The 12,742-nt window shown below is 42.3% G+C and overlaps 1 protein-coding gene across 1 annotated transcript in view; it reads left to right on the top strand.

The window, feature by feature from the left end:
- The window catches only part of CREBBP (CREB binding protein), a 119,134-nt gene that overhangs the window by 23,566 nt on the left and 82,826 nt on the right, over positions 1 to 12,742 (top strand). The window contains exon 2 of the mRNA XM_061401010.1: positions 1,522 to 2,234. Coding sequence (XP_061256994.1) covers positions 1,522 to 2,234 — 713 coding nt within the window. The remainder of the gene's footprint in view (positions 1 to 1,521; positions 2,235 to 12,742) is intronic.

Here is a 12,742-nt window from a genome sequence, read left to right as displayed (position 1 = left end):
TGGATGTATAATGTTCTCCTGTTTCTATTGTGCAGCAGCTTATTAAACCTCTATTATTGGATGACAGTAATAATAATAGCTGAGGGCTTCCCTGGTGGCTCAGCAGTAAAGAATTCGCCTGTAGTGCAGGAGCCACAGGAGCCGTGGGTTCGATTCCTGCGTCAGGAAGACCCCCTGGAGGAGGGCATGGCAACCCATTCCAGTATTCTTGCCTGGAGAATCCCATGGACAGGGGAGCCTGGGGGGCTACAGTCCATGGGGTCACAGAGTCAGACATGACTGAAGCGACTTAGGAAGCACACAAAAGTAGCCAATACTTTCTGAACACTTAGCACCTGCAGGCACTGTTGAAGTTATTTACATGTATTAATTCATTTAGTCCTCACAGCAACCCTCTGAGGTGTAGTAGCCATTATCACTCCCAGATTCTAGAGAAGAACTGAGGCACAGAAAGCCTACGTGACTTAACCAAGGTCACACAGCTGGTAAGTGGGAAGCAGGAGGCAGAGCCGGCATCCAGAGATACTGGTAGTCTTGGTCTTGAGCTGTGATAACCAGTAGGTTAAACTGCTTCTGAGTATAGTCTGCGTTTATTTTGATGTTACAGGTAATTCCACGGTGACTGTATTTCTGCACATCTTGTCCTTTGCACTTGCACGCATGGCCAGGTTGTTGTTATTTGAACACTGCGTGGTCAGTGAAGGACTAGGGATGACATATATAGGCCACACAAGAGAAGTGTTACTTTGAGAGGGACTGGAAAGAAGGAGTTGCTATAATTTTCATGTTTGATTACCAAAGGATGGTCTCTTTGGTTTACTGTTTTATCTTCCTTTGTGATCCTTACGTGTTTGTATATCCGTTGCACATTTATTCTTGGGAGGTGTGCTTTCCATCTTTATGTAAGATTGACTTTAACCCTTTCTGTATAATTCAAGTACTTTTTAAGCTATTTTCTTTTACTTTTAATTCTTTTTAATTTCTGTATATATCTTTATTTCCTGTAGCTTTAGCACTTTGAGGAATCTCATTTTCTGTTAAGGCTAGTTTTTTTTTTTTTTTAATAGTTTACTTCTTTTATATATATATTCACTTAAGGCTAGGCTTTAATTTTCTCAAATTACTGTTGGTCTAACCTGATGCCCAGTTAATGTTTTACACACATACATTCTTGAAGCATTTTAACATCATAATTAAGCGAACTCGTTAAATTTCCATTGTATTCCTTTAATTTGTATTTGCCTTACCCCACACTCTTTATTGTTTTGGAATATAGGATAGAATCTATCATTCTAGATAGCCTTCCTCTCATCTCTGTTTAACTTTCCCTTCTTCAGAATTTGAAAAATATTTTTCTGTTTTATTTTCTCAAATGAACTTTCAGATCATTTTGACATTACTCGTAAGACACGCGAGTGTTCCGTGTTAAGCGCCCCTTTAGGTTACGCTTATAGTAACGTGACAGTTGGAGAGAGATTATGGTTGCTTAGTTTCTCATTTCTGTTTCTGTTTCATTTCTAGATTTTGGATCATTGTTTGACTTGGAAAATGATCTTCCTGATGAGTTGATCCCCAATGGAGGAGAATTAAGCCTTTTAAACAGTGGGAACCTCGTTCCAGATGCTGCTTCCAAACATAAACAACTGTCCGAGCTCCTGCGAGGCGGCAGCAGCTCCAGCATCAACCCGGGAATAGGCAATGTGAGTGCCAGCAGCCCCGCGCAGCAAGGCCTCGGCGGCCAGGCCCAGGGGCAGCCCAGCAGTGCCAACATGGCCAGTCTGGGTGCCATGGGCAAGAGCCCTCTGAACCAGGGAGATTCTTCCGCCCCCAGCCTGCCTAAGCAGGCAGCCAGCACCTCCGGGCCCACTCCTCCTGCTTCCCAAGCACTGAATCCGCAAGCACAAAAGCAAGTGGGGCTGGTGACCAGCAGCCCTGCCACGTCGCAGACGGGACCTGGGATCTGCATGAACGCAAACTTCAACCAGACCCACCCAGGCCTCCTCAATAGTAACTCTGGCCACGGTTTAATGAACCAGGCCCAGCAAGGACAGGCGCAGGTTATGAATGGATCTCTTGGGGCTGCTGGCCGAGGAAGGGGAGCTGGGATGCCATACCCTACTCCGGCCATGCAGGGGGCCACAAGCAGTGTGCTGGCTGAGACGTTGACCCAAGTTTCACCGCAAATGGCCAGTCACGCAGGGCTGAACACCGCACAGGCCGGAGGCATGAGCAAGGTAAGCGAGCGTCAGTGCTTTGCAGCTGTCCTGCTAACCAGGGGCACGTTCCTGTCCTCCTCTAGGTGTTCCTCCTGCCCCTCCTTCTCGAAAGGGTTGGATTTGGCATTCCATGTCCTTCTTCCCAGCATACAGATCCCTGCCGTGTCTTTAAGGTAGGAATTATTGAAGAAGCCAGTGGTAGGCTAGCCTGCACGTCAGATGGTTGAGAACACGGAGGGGAGTGTGGGCCGAGGGCCAGTTTTCAGCCTCTAAGACAAACGTGTGGAGATAGGACCACGTGGTTGAGAGGCAGCTTCGCGGGGAGTCAGCCTTCTGTGGCGTTAGTGGGCCCGGCAGAGGCGCTCTGCCGTCGCCTCCCGCCGCCAGCCAGGGCAGTCCTCTTCATGCCCTTCCTGTGTTACAGCCAGCTGGCCTGGTGTGTTTTGCCACAGCCTCCGTTTTATCAGCGAGGAAGCTGGGTTCCTAGCTGGTTATCTCCTGCTGGGCTTAACAGGGAAGAGGTGGCATGGCAGAGCTTCGGGTCTCAGAGGAAACTCAGAGCAAGGGTTCTCCAGATGGGCTCCCAGGCCAGCGGCGTTAGCACTACCTGGAGCCTGTAAGGCACTCAGAGCTGCTGACTCGGGGGGTGTGATGGCTGTGCAGCGTAGAGCTCTGCTCCTGAGAAGGGCCTTGCAGCTGGTGTACAGTGTAGGAACTGAACGTGGAGAACAGGGAAGGCAGATGCCAAGGTGGAGAGAGCCCACTGGAAAAATGAGAGCAGACAAGGGACAGAGGATGCGGGCTGCCTTAGTGGCTTAGATGGTGAAGAATCCGCCTGCAGTGTAAGAGACCTGGGTTGAATCCCTGGGTAGGGAAAATCCCCTGGAGGAGGAAATGTCAACTCACTGCAGTGTTTGTGCCTGGAGAATCCCATGGACAGAGGAGCCTGGTGGGCTACAGTCCATGGGGTCGCAAAGAGTCTGACACGGCTGAGCGACTTCACTCTCACTTTCAAGGGGCAGAGCACGGGCTGACCCACCAGACGCCGACCCCTGGGACACGCTGAGGAGGCCAGCTGCTGCCCCCAGTGCCCCTGATTTAGGCGGTGTTTGGTGCAGCAGATTCCAGAACAGGAACAGCAGAACTGTTTGAATTTGATGAGTCCCAGATGAGGGAGAGGGAGAGGTCAGCGTCGAGCAGTTTCCCCGTAAGGTTGATGCCGGCACTGGGTGACAGCTGTGAACCGTGTGACTGGCTTGGCTAAGAAGAGGGTATTTTTTAACTGAAGAAGTAAAAGTGAAGTAATTCTAAACATTCACATTTCATTTATCTCTTTTGAAGTGTTATTAAGGGAAAATGTGAACTCAAATTTTTGTTGTCCCTGGTGTTTGAAGAGGGGTCTGTGTGTGCGTGCACGTTTTAAAGTTGAATTGAGAAGAGATTTCTTTGGGTTTAGGCTTCATGGGTAGATTTGATGTTTGTTCCTTCCTGATTCACTGGTCATTCTGCTCCAAATGCCCAGTTACGAAAAGGTATTTTGGAGAATTTAAGTCACACACAAAAATAAACAGGGCTCCTGAGTAATCTTAGAAATTATCGAGTTGTTTTCTTTAAAATGTGGATTATCTGTCCATATTTGCCACATTAGATACTAAAAGAGAATTTTAAAACACAAATGTTCATTAACCATTGTAGTGATGTCAAATGTCACAGAGCCTCTTGTGAGAGGATGAGAGCAAAAAAGGCAAATAATTGTCTTAGTGTTTTATGAAAATAGTTTTGACCCCTGAAAAGACCTGAGTCCCTTGACCACATTTGGAGAGCCATTGGTAGTGTGTGTGTGTGTGTTCATGTATTCCTAAAAGTTGGACTTGGCATACCCGGGCAGAGTACACTGTCACATGTACATACGTGATGTCCTGTGTCATCGGTGTCCACTAGATACTTGGTTTCCCAGTGGTTGCATGTGTCGTGGTTTGTTATTAGAGTCCCCTCCCCCGAATTGAATAACCTATCTTTTATTCAGTTGCTGTGGCTCTTAAGAAGCTGTTAATCTCTAGAATTCTTACAGTTTATTTGTTGACACATCTGGCTGTTTTGCTTGTTTTTTGTTCTGGGAGTTGCCTGAAGCCTGGGCATTGCTGATCACGTCTCCCTCGCTCCATGTTCCTCCGTCTGCCCAGCGTTTTCACTCCTTTGTACAGCGGGGTCTGTCTTCAGACAGCAGCAAGCGTGCAGTGTGAGGACGGTAAGCCACATGACTTGTGGCACAGCCGTCTCCCATCCCAAAGAGGCCGATGGCGAAGAAAGGGTGGGAGGTGGCATTTTTGAAAGTTGCCGTGGCCTTTGGTTGGGACAGAAGAGCTAACAGTGGTGGGCAAATAGTGGGAGCGAGAGACACATTCATTTTAAGCTGAATAAGATTTTAAATGCACAGAGGGACAAAGAAACTTTTTTTAAAAGGCAATTTTGTTTAAAAAAATTATTGGTACAAAGGATATGCAGATTTCCTATAAAATAATGTAAATAGTAAAAAGGGCAGCCCCTCTTCTGCTTACAGGTAACTGCTTCTGTACAGATATATTAACACAGGTCCTTTTTTAATGTACGAAATGGAACTAGACTACATGAGATGAGCACCTTGCTGTTTTAGGTAACAATAGACCACGAAATGCCTTTCCATGCCAGTGGGCGCAGATTTTTCTTGTTTTCCATGATGCACCATAGTTCCTGTACCCTGATGAGGAGCATTTGGGTTCTTTCTGACATCCCATTAGTACAGGCAGTGCTGCAGCGACTGTCCTCCAGTGGGCATACCCACATGCGTTGTGAGGTACATTCTGAAAAGTGAAGTTACTGGGTCAAAGACTTTGTTAACAGTTTTGTTTTTAGACAGTAATCATGCATATGGTTTAACAACTAAGTCAAATTTTTTTAAAAATCAGCATTAAGGATAAAAACTGAAAAGTTAGTCTCCCTTAATTTTTGACCTTTACTGCTACTGCTACTGCTAAGTCACTTCAGTCGTGTCCGACTCTGTGCGACCCCATAGACGGCAGCCCGCCAGGCCTCCCCTGTCCCTGGGATCCTCCAGGCAAGAACACTGGAGTGGGTTGCCATTTCCTTCTCCAAGGCATGAAAGTGAAAAGTGAAAGTGAAGTCGCTCAGTCGTGTCTGACTCTTAGCGACCCCATGGACTGCAGCCCACCAGGCTCCTCCGTCCATAGGATTTTCCAGGCAAGAGTATTGGAGTGGGGATTTTTGACCTTTGGTTCTCCCAAATTCTCTCACCAAAGGCAGCTACTATTTCTTATCTGTCCTGCCAGAGATGGTCTGTAGATATACAGGCACAGAGAGGGGGTGTGTGTGTGTGTGTGTGTGACTTCTAAACATAGTATAGTATAACCTCTCCCCTCCCCTGCGCCCCCATCACATACATGTGTGTGCACCTGTCCTTTCCGCCCCGCAGCAGTGCAGGTTGGAAGCTGTTGCATGTTAGACGGAGCTCTCAGTTCCTCTCACGAGGTATGTCAGGGGAGTAGCCCCTGATTTGGCTGTATCTTAATTTATAGGACTAATGCCCCAATGGCTGTATGTTTTGATGCTATACGTTTGATTTTTGATTTGTGTATATATCTTTGTATAGCTAGATGTATCTGCTGGAGAGATTTGGGGGGTGAAATTTCTGGATTAAAGGATAGTGACATTTTTAATAAGCATAGATATTTAAGCACAGATCCTCTCCCAAAACATGCAGATTATACCCTAACCAACAGCAGATGAGTCCCTGTGCCTCAAATTCTCACCAACACTGATACCTTTTTTTTTTTTTTTTTTAACTGATTGCCGTTCTCTTAGGTACAATATCTTGTCATAAATTCATGGGCCTTTCTATTTTGCTGTTGCTCATATTCTCTGTCAGTTTTTCTTTTGTCTTGTTTCCCATTTTTTCTTGTTGGTTTGTACTCAGTATTTTTGCATATTAAAAGCTAAAGTCTAAAGACAAAAAATTAGAAGCAAAAAGCATATAAAGTGAGATGAGAGAAGCAAAATCAAGCATAGCGTGTGTGAAAGTCACTCAGCCGTGTTCAACTCTTTGCGACCCCATGGCCTATACAGTCCGTGGAATTCTGTAGGCCAGAATACTGGAGTGGGTAGCCTTTCCCTCCTTCTCCAAAAGATCCTCCCAACCCAGGGATCGAACCCAGGTCTCCTGCATGGCAGGCAGATTCTTTACCAGCTGAGCCACCAGGGAAGCCCAAGAAAACTGGAGTGGGTAGCGTATCCCTTCTCCAGTGGAGCTTCCTGACCCAGGAATTGAACCGGGGTCTCCTGCGTTGCAGGCGGATTGTTTACCAACTGAGCTATCAGAGAAGCCCTGAAAATATGAAGTGACTCATTTTTTTTTCCTGAAAGTGTTATCATTTTTTTTTTTTAAGCTAAAGTCTTTTAATAAGGGAAAGTGTTTCCCCTTTTTTTACTTGCCAGAATGGCCACATAGTTCTGAGTTTTTACCGAATGGATGTTTTCAGTTTTTATAGAAGCAGATTTTTTCCATGTTTTCCTTTATGTCTCTTGGGTTTTATGTCATGTTTGGAAATACTTTTCTATTCCAAAATGGAGTATTATATATTCTTTTCCCTTATAGCTTGGGTCTTTAATCCAGAATTCATTTTGGCTTGAGTTTCTATATTAATAGAAATCTAGCTTTGTATACACTTTTGCAAATTAGTTAGCCCAGTGCATTTATTTAGTATTACTAATCTATTTTCTCAGGTGTCTTACCCTGTTCATGCAAGCTTTGTCTTTTATGTCTTTTTATGAGTCTTATGTTGCTCAGAAGCATACTATAGTTTTCTTTATATAAGTAATACACCTTTTTTTCCCCTAAGTTTTTGGATGTATTCATGGTGTTTTGATATAGGAAAGATGTTAACATATATATGTCACTTCAGTAATCTGGCCACTTGATGGAATTCTCTTGTTCTAATACTTTTTCAAGTGAGTCTCTTAGGTTTTTCCTAGTATACAGTTATCTTTTGCATTATTGGTACTTTTGTCTTCTCCTTGGCAGTATTTCTACCAATGTTTATGCTCTTAGGCATCCCTGTCTTGTCTCTGATTTAAATAGAGATGTATTTGGTGTTTTATTATTAAGTATAACGTGAGCTTTGGTTTTCAGCCTTTTTAAATTGGGACATAATCTATTCCTCATTTGTTGGATGTTGGATTTTATCAGAGTCCCTCTTGACATCTATATTATTACCCTGTGATTTTTTTCTCCTTTGTTTTATTTATGTGGCAAATTATCTCAGATTTCCTACTGTCCGGTTGAACCACCTCTGTAATTGTGAAATTAAGTTAATATTTTGCTGGATTTTATTGGCTAGCATTCATTTAGAATTTTTGCTTCTCACTAATCAATAGTGAGATTGATCCCTGATTCTTTGTGTGTTTTGTCAGGTTTTCGTATCAGAGTTGTGTTAAATTGGTCAGAGTTTGGAAGCTGTTCATATCTGTTCTCTGAAACAGTTTGGAATTTAAATGATCTGTTCCTTGAAGAACTGAGAAGCTTCATCTGTACAAAAGCTATATGGGCCTGAAGTTTTTTCCCCAGAGGGTGACTTAAGATCTTTGACAACACTCCATTAGACTCTTGGTCTCAAATCAATATCTTTTTGTTTTGGAAAAATTTAAGTTTGTTTTTATTCTGAAGAAAAACTCAAAGCATTTAACTTCTACTCTTCATTAAAAATAAAAAGTGGGTACTATTCCCATTTTACAGATTAGAAATAGAGGCACATAGAATGGAGAGGAGAAACTATTTCATTTAAATCACATCATTCTTTGTTAACATTACTGGCATGTTGTTGAAATGGCTCGTGTTTTCTATTTTAAATGTTTAAGAGTCACACAAAATTAGGAATGAGAAAGTGGAAATAATCACAAACATCATAAAGGGCTTCCCTTGTGGCTCAGCTGGTAAAGAATCCACCTGCAATTCAGGAGACCTGGGTTCAATCTCCAGCCTTTCCCTGGAGAAGGGAAAGGCTACCCACTCCAGTATTCTGGCCTGGAGAATTCCATGGACTGTATAGTCCATTGGGGTCACACAGAGTTGGACACGACTGAGTGACTTTCACTATCACTATCAGCCAGGCTTCGTGGGATCCTATCCTGGCTGTGCTGGGTGATCATGGGGAGTTACTCAGCGCCCCTCTCCTCCCTCCACTCTGTGTGTCTCCGTTTCAACAGTAGGAAACCTCGTATGTTACCTTTTTGGTAGCATGCTCTACTTTTCTGTAGAGAATCAAAACTTGTCTTTTAGGAGGACAGCAAAAAATATATTTAAAGTGGGGATTGGAAGCTATATGCAAGTTCTCTTGCCTGGAGGTGTTGTTGCCGTGTAGAGAGGTGGCAGAGGAAGCAGACTGATAGGAAGAGGAAGGTATTGCAGAGTATCTGGGCAAGGGGTCCAGTTCCAAGGCTGTTAAGTGCTTTTGCAGCCTCGGAAATCTGTTCAGTCCTTTCTTATAAGTAATATATAAGAAATCAGGGAGTTTTGTAATTAAAAAAAAAAGAAATCAGGGACCAAGATAGTTTGTATGGTAAGCCCTCTTCACAAAGGGTTAGATTAGGACTTGTTTTTGATAAGGCTTTTGGAATATTAGTCTTGTTTTAGAAAGTAGTCAGAAAAAAGGGGCCTGGCTTTCCCTAGAGCTGTCTTATAGGTGAAGGTTTTGATTTAGATCTAGATCCCCTGGTCAGTCAGCCAGCATTTTGGTTAGATAGGATAAAGCGATGATTCTCACACTTGGCGTCCAGCACAGTCACTGTGGGCTTGCTAACCCAGCGTGCTGGGGCTCCCCAGAGTTTCTTCTACAGTAGGTTTGGGGTGGGGCCAGCTCCCAGGTGACCGTAGTTGGTGCTGGTCAGGGACTGCACTCCGAGAACTGTCGTGCTGAAGGGATGGATTAGCAGCATGTTGTCACTAAGGGAGGAATGGAGCCAAATTGGTTATTGGGAATGAGTGACCCGCCTTTTCTATTTTGGAATGATAATCGAAAATTTCTAACATTTAGTAGCAAGAGAAATAATCCTGTACATTTGTCTGATGCTTTTCTCTTTTTCATGTCATTTCTTTTTAATGTCATGTCATCTGATCCTTGGTAGCAAATAAGGACATTTTTTGTTAAGTAAATCCTAATTTGGCCTTTTTAAAAAAGATCACAGTGAAAGTAAATGGTGACTTTATAGAACAAAAGGACTGAAAGCTTAGAAATACTCCAGTGAGCTGTGGTATGATTATAGAGCTATTGTAGGCACAGGTTTTGGTAAAAATGTTAAGCAGTCTTCTACTGGTTCAGTCATCTTATCATGACTTTCATGGAGAATATGTGAGTCAGGATGTGCTGAACTTCCCATGATATGTATGCATGAATTTATTTTTATTTATTTTTTGTAATGAATTTAAAAAATAATTTTATTTTTTTAATTTATTTTAATTGGAGGCTAATTATTAACACTAGAACACTCCAGTATTCTTGCCTGGAGAATCCCACGGACAGAGGAGCCTGGTAGGCTACAGTCCACGGGGTCGCAAAGAGTCAGACATGACTGAGCGACTTCACTTTCATAAATTAATTAGCCTCCAATTAAAATAAATGAATTTATTTTTAAAAACTTTTAAATGAGACTGTATATGTGTCGGTCATGGCTTTGCACAGAGTCCTGCCCTGCTGCTGCGCCTGTCCTCGCTGTCGTCTCCTCTTCATCTTCAGCGGTGGTACAGGTTGCCTCCCCACATGGAGTGCAGTTGAGTGCTTGCAGCAGAGGTTGGAATCTGGACTTGCTGCGTCACTAATTATTAGCTGTGGGAAAATCATGTAATCACTCTGGGTCTTGTTTGTCCTTTAAATGAGCATAATAGTAATATCTGCCTTTGAGAATTGTGTAGATTAAAAGAGGATAGTAATATCTATCTCATAGAATTGTTATGCTGATTAAATGAGATGGGGTATATCTAGTTCTTGGTGTCTGGGTTTACTGAAAACTTGCAGAGAAGACTGGGTTAGTTAGCTGGCCAGATGCTTTCTTACCTAAAGGATTTGAGATAATTAACATTTGAAGTGATGAGACTGCTTTTCTGCTGTTTTCAGAGAATTATTTTCTAATTAAAAAAATAGTTGATTGAACAAAAATTGTAGGTCTAGAGAAGAAAACACTGTCAATAATCCTATCACCCACTTCATAGTTGGTATTAACTTTTTGATGTTTTCCCTAGCAGTCTATTATCCATAATTACTTACCTCATTTTATTTTTTTACTTTATTTTTTTTAGAAATATATGCATCATATTTTTTTTAATTATTATTACTTTACAATATTGTATTGGTTTTGCCATACATTAACATGAATCCATCACGGGTGTGTACATGTGTTCCCAATCCTGAACCCCGCTCCCACCTCCCTCCCCATACCATCCCTCTGGGTCATCCCAGTGCACCAGCCCCAAGCATCCTGTATCATGCATTGAACCTGGACTGGCGATTTGTTTCTTATATGATATACATGTTTCAATGCCATTTTCCCAAATCATCCCACCCTCACCCTCTCCCACAGAGTCTAAAAGACTGTTCTATACATCTGTGTCTCTTTTGCTGTCTTGCATACAGGGTTATTGTTACCATCTTTCTAAATTCCATATATATGCGTTAGTATACTGTATTGGTGTTTTTCTTTCTGGCTTACTTCACTCTGTATAATAGGCTCCAGTTTCATCCACCTCATTAGAACTGATCCAAATGTATTCTTTTTAATGGCTGAGTAATACTCCATTGTGTATATGTATCCATAATTACTTACCTCTTTTTAAAATAGAAATTGGAGTTACCTTTCTTTTTTTCAGTTAACTTTATAACATTATTTTTTGTAGCACAAACTGAATGTTTTGCAAAATAGCAACATTGAGTTCTTTGATTTGATAGGTCTCTAGGGTGACTACTTGGAAGAGCATACTTGTAAGAAAAACCAATCAACCTTATTACTTTCTAACTAGAGGTCAACAATTAGGATCTGGGGTTAGAGATCCTAATTACTGTTTTATTATTTTTAAAAGTATAATTTGCATAGAGTGAAATGCACGAGATCTGAAGCGTTACAGTTTGATTTGTCAAGACTCATGCCGGTGTTATCCATACCCCTGTCACAATACAGGGCGAGTCGTTGGCCAAAAAGTCCCTTGGTATTCCTCCCTTTTTGTGTTCTGCCACCCATTTCTTTCACCATGGATGAGTTTTACCTGTTCTCAGACTTGATATAAATGGAATTGGGTAGTGTGGGGTTTGTTTTTGATGAGGCTTCTTTTTTGCTCGGTGTTTTTGAGATTCATCCATGCTGTTGCCTGGATTCAATAGTTCTTTTTACTGTTAGTGTCCACTGTGTGAATATACCATGACTGCTTACGTGGTTTCCTATTCATGGACATTGTGGTGGTTTCCAGTTTGAAGCTGTTAAGAATAAAGCTTCTGTGAACGCTTTTGTATAAGTCTTTGTGTGGCCATATAAGTTTTCATTTCTCGTGGTTAAATAACTAGGGATGGAATTGACTGGATAAGGAGGGGTCTCTTTCTGGACTCTAGTCCAGGAGTCAGCAAATTTGTAGCCCATGGGCCAAATTTGGCCCATAACCTAAGAATGGTTTTTATATTTCTAAAGCATTGATTAAAAAACAAACAACTAAAGAAAAGAATGAGGGATGGAAACCACTGGTTACCTGCTAAGACTAAACTATTTACTAATGACTTTTACAGGGAGCCTGCAACCCCTCTTCTAGTCTGTCCCATTGATCTGTTTATATATATATATATATATATATATATATATATATATAGCTTATTTATTTATGGCTGCGCTGGGTCTTTGTGGCTGCATGTTTTCTCTAGTTGCGACAAAGAGGGGCTACTCCAGTTGCCGCGTGGGGGCCTCTGGCTGCAGTCGCTTCTGCTGTTGCGAGCACGGGCTCTTGGACTTGTGGGCCTCGGTAGTTGCAGCACGTGGGCTCAGTAGTTACGGCGCGTGGGCTTAGTTGCTCCATAGCATGTGGGATCTTCCTGGATCAGGGATCAAATCCTCATCTCCTGCATTGGCAGGTGGATTCTTTACCACTGAGCCACCAGGGAAGCCCTGATCTGTTTATTTCTTTAGCTTCATCAGATCAGATCAGATCAGTCGCTCAGTCGTGTCCGACTCTTTGCGACCCCATGAATCGCAGCACGCCAGGCCTCTCTGTCCATCTCCAACTTTAGCTTATAGTAAGTATTAAAAACAAATTGTTTAATTTCTCATTTTCATTTGTTTGATGTCTAGATTTTGTCTAGATTGTTTCACTTGTTTGTTGCTAATATAGAGAAATAGAATTGATTTTTCTTTATTAACATTATATCCTGTAACTTTTCATAACTCACTTGTTAGCTCTACTTATGTGATAGATGCCTTAGAATTTTCTAGGTCATGTTGTCTTTGTA

The sequence above is a fragment of the Bos javanicus genome, chromosome 25 (assembly GCF_032452875.1).
Source record: "Bos javanicus breed banteng chromosome 25, ARS-OSU_banteng_1.0, whole genome shotgun sequence".
In the NCBI taxonomy this organism is placed as follows: Eukaryota; Metazoa; Chordata; class Mammalia; order Artiodactyla; family Bovidae; genus Bos; species Bos javanicus.
Note: the sequence above shows the minus strand (reverse complement) of the source record. Positions and strands in the feature narration are given on the sequence as shown.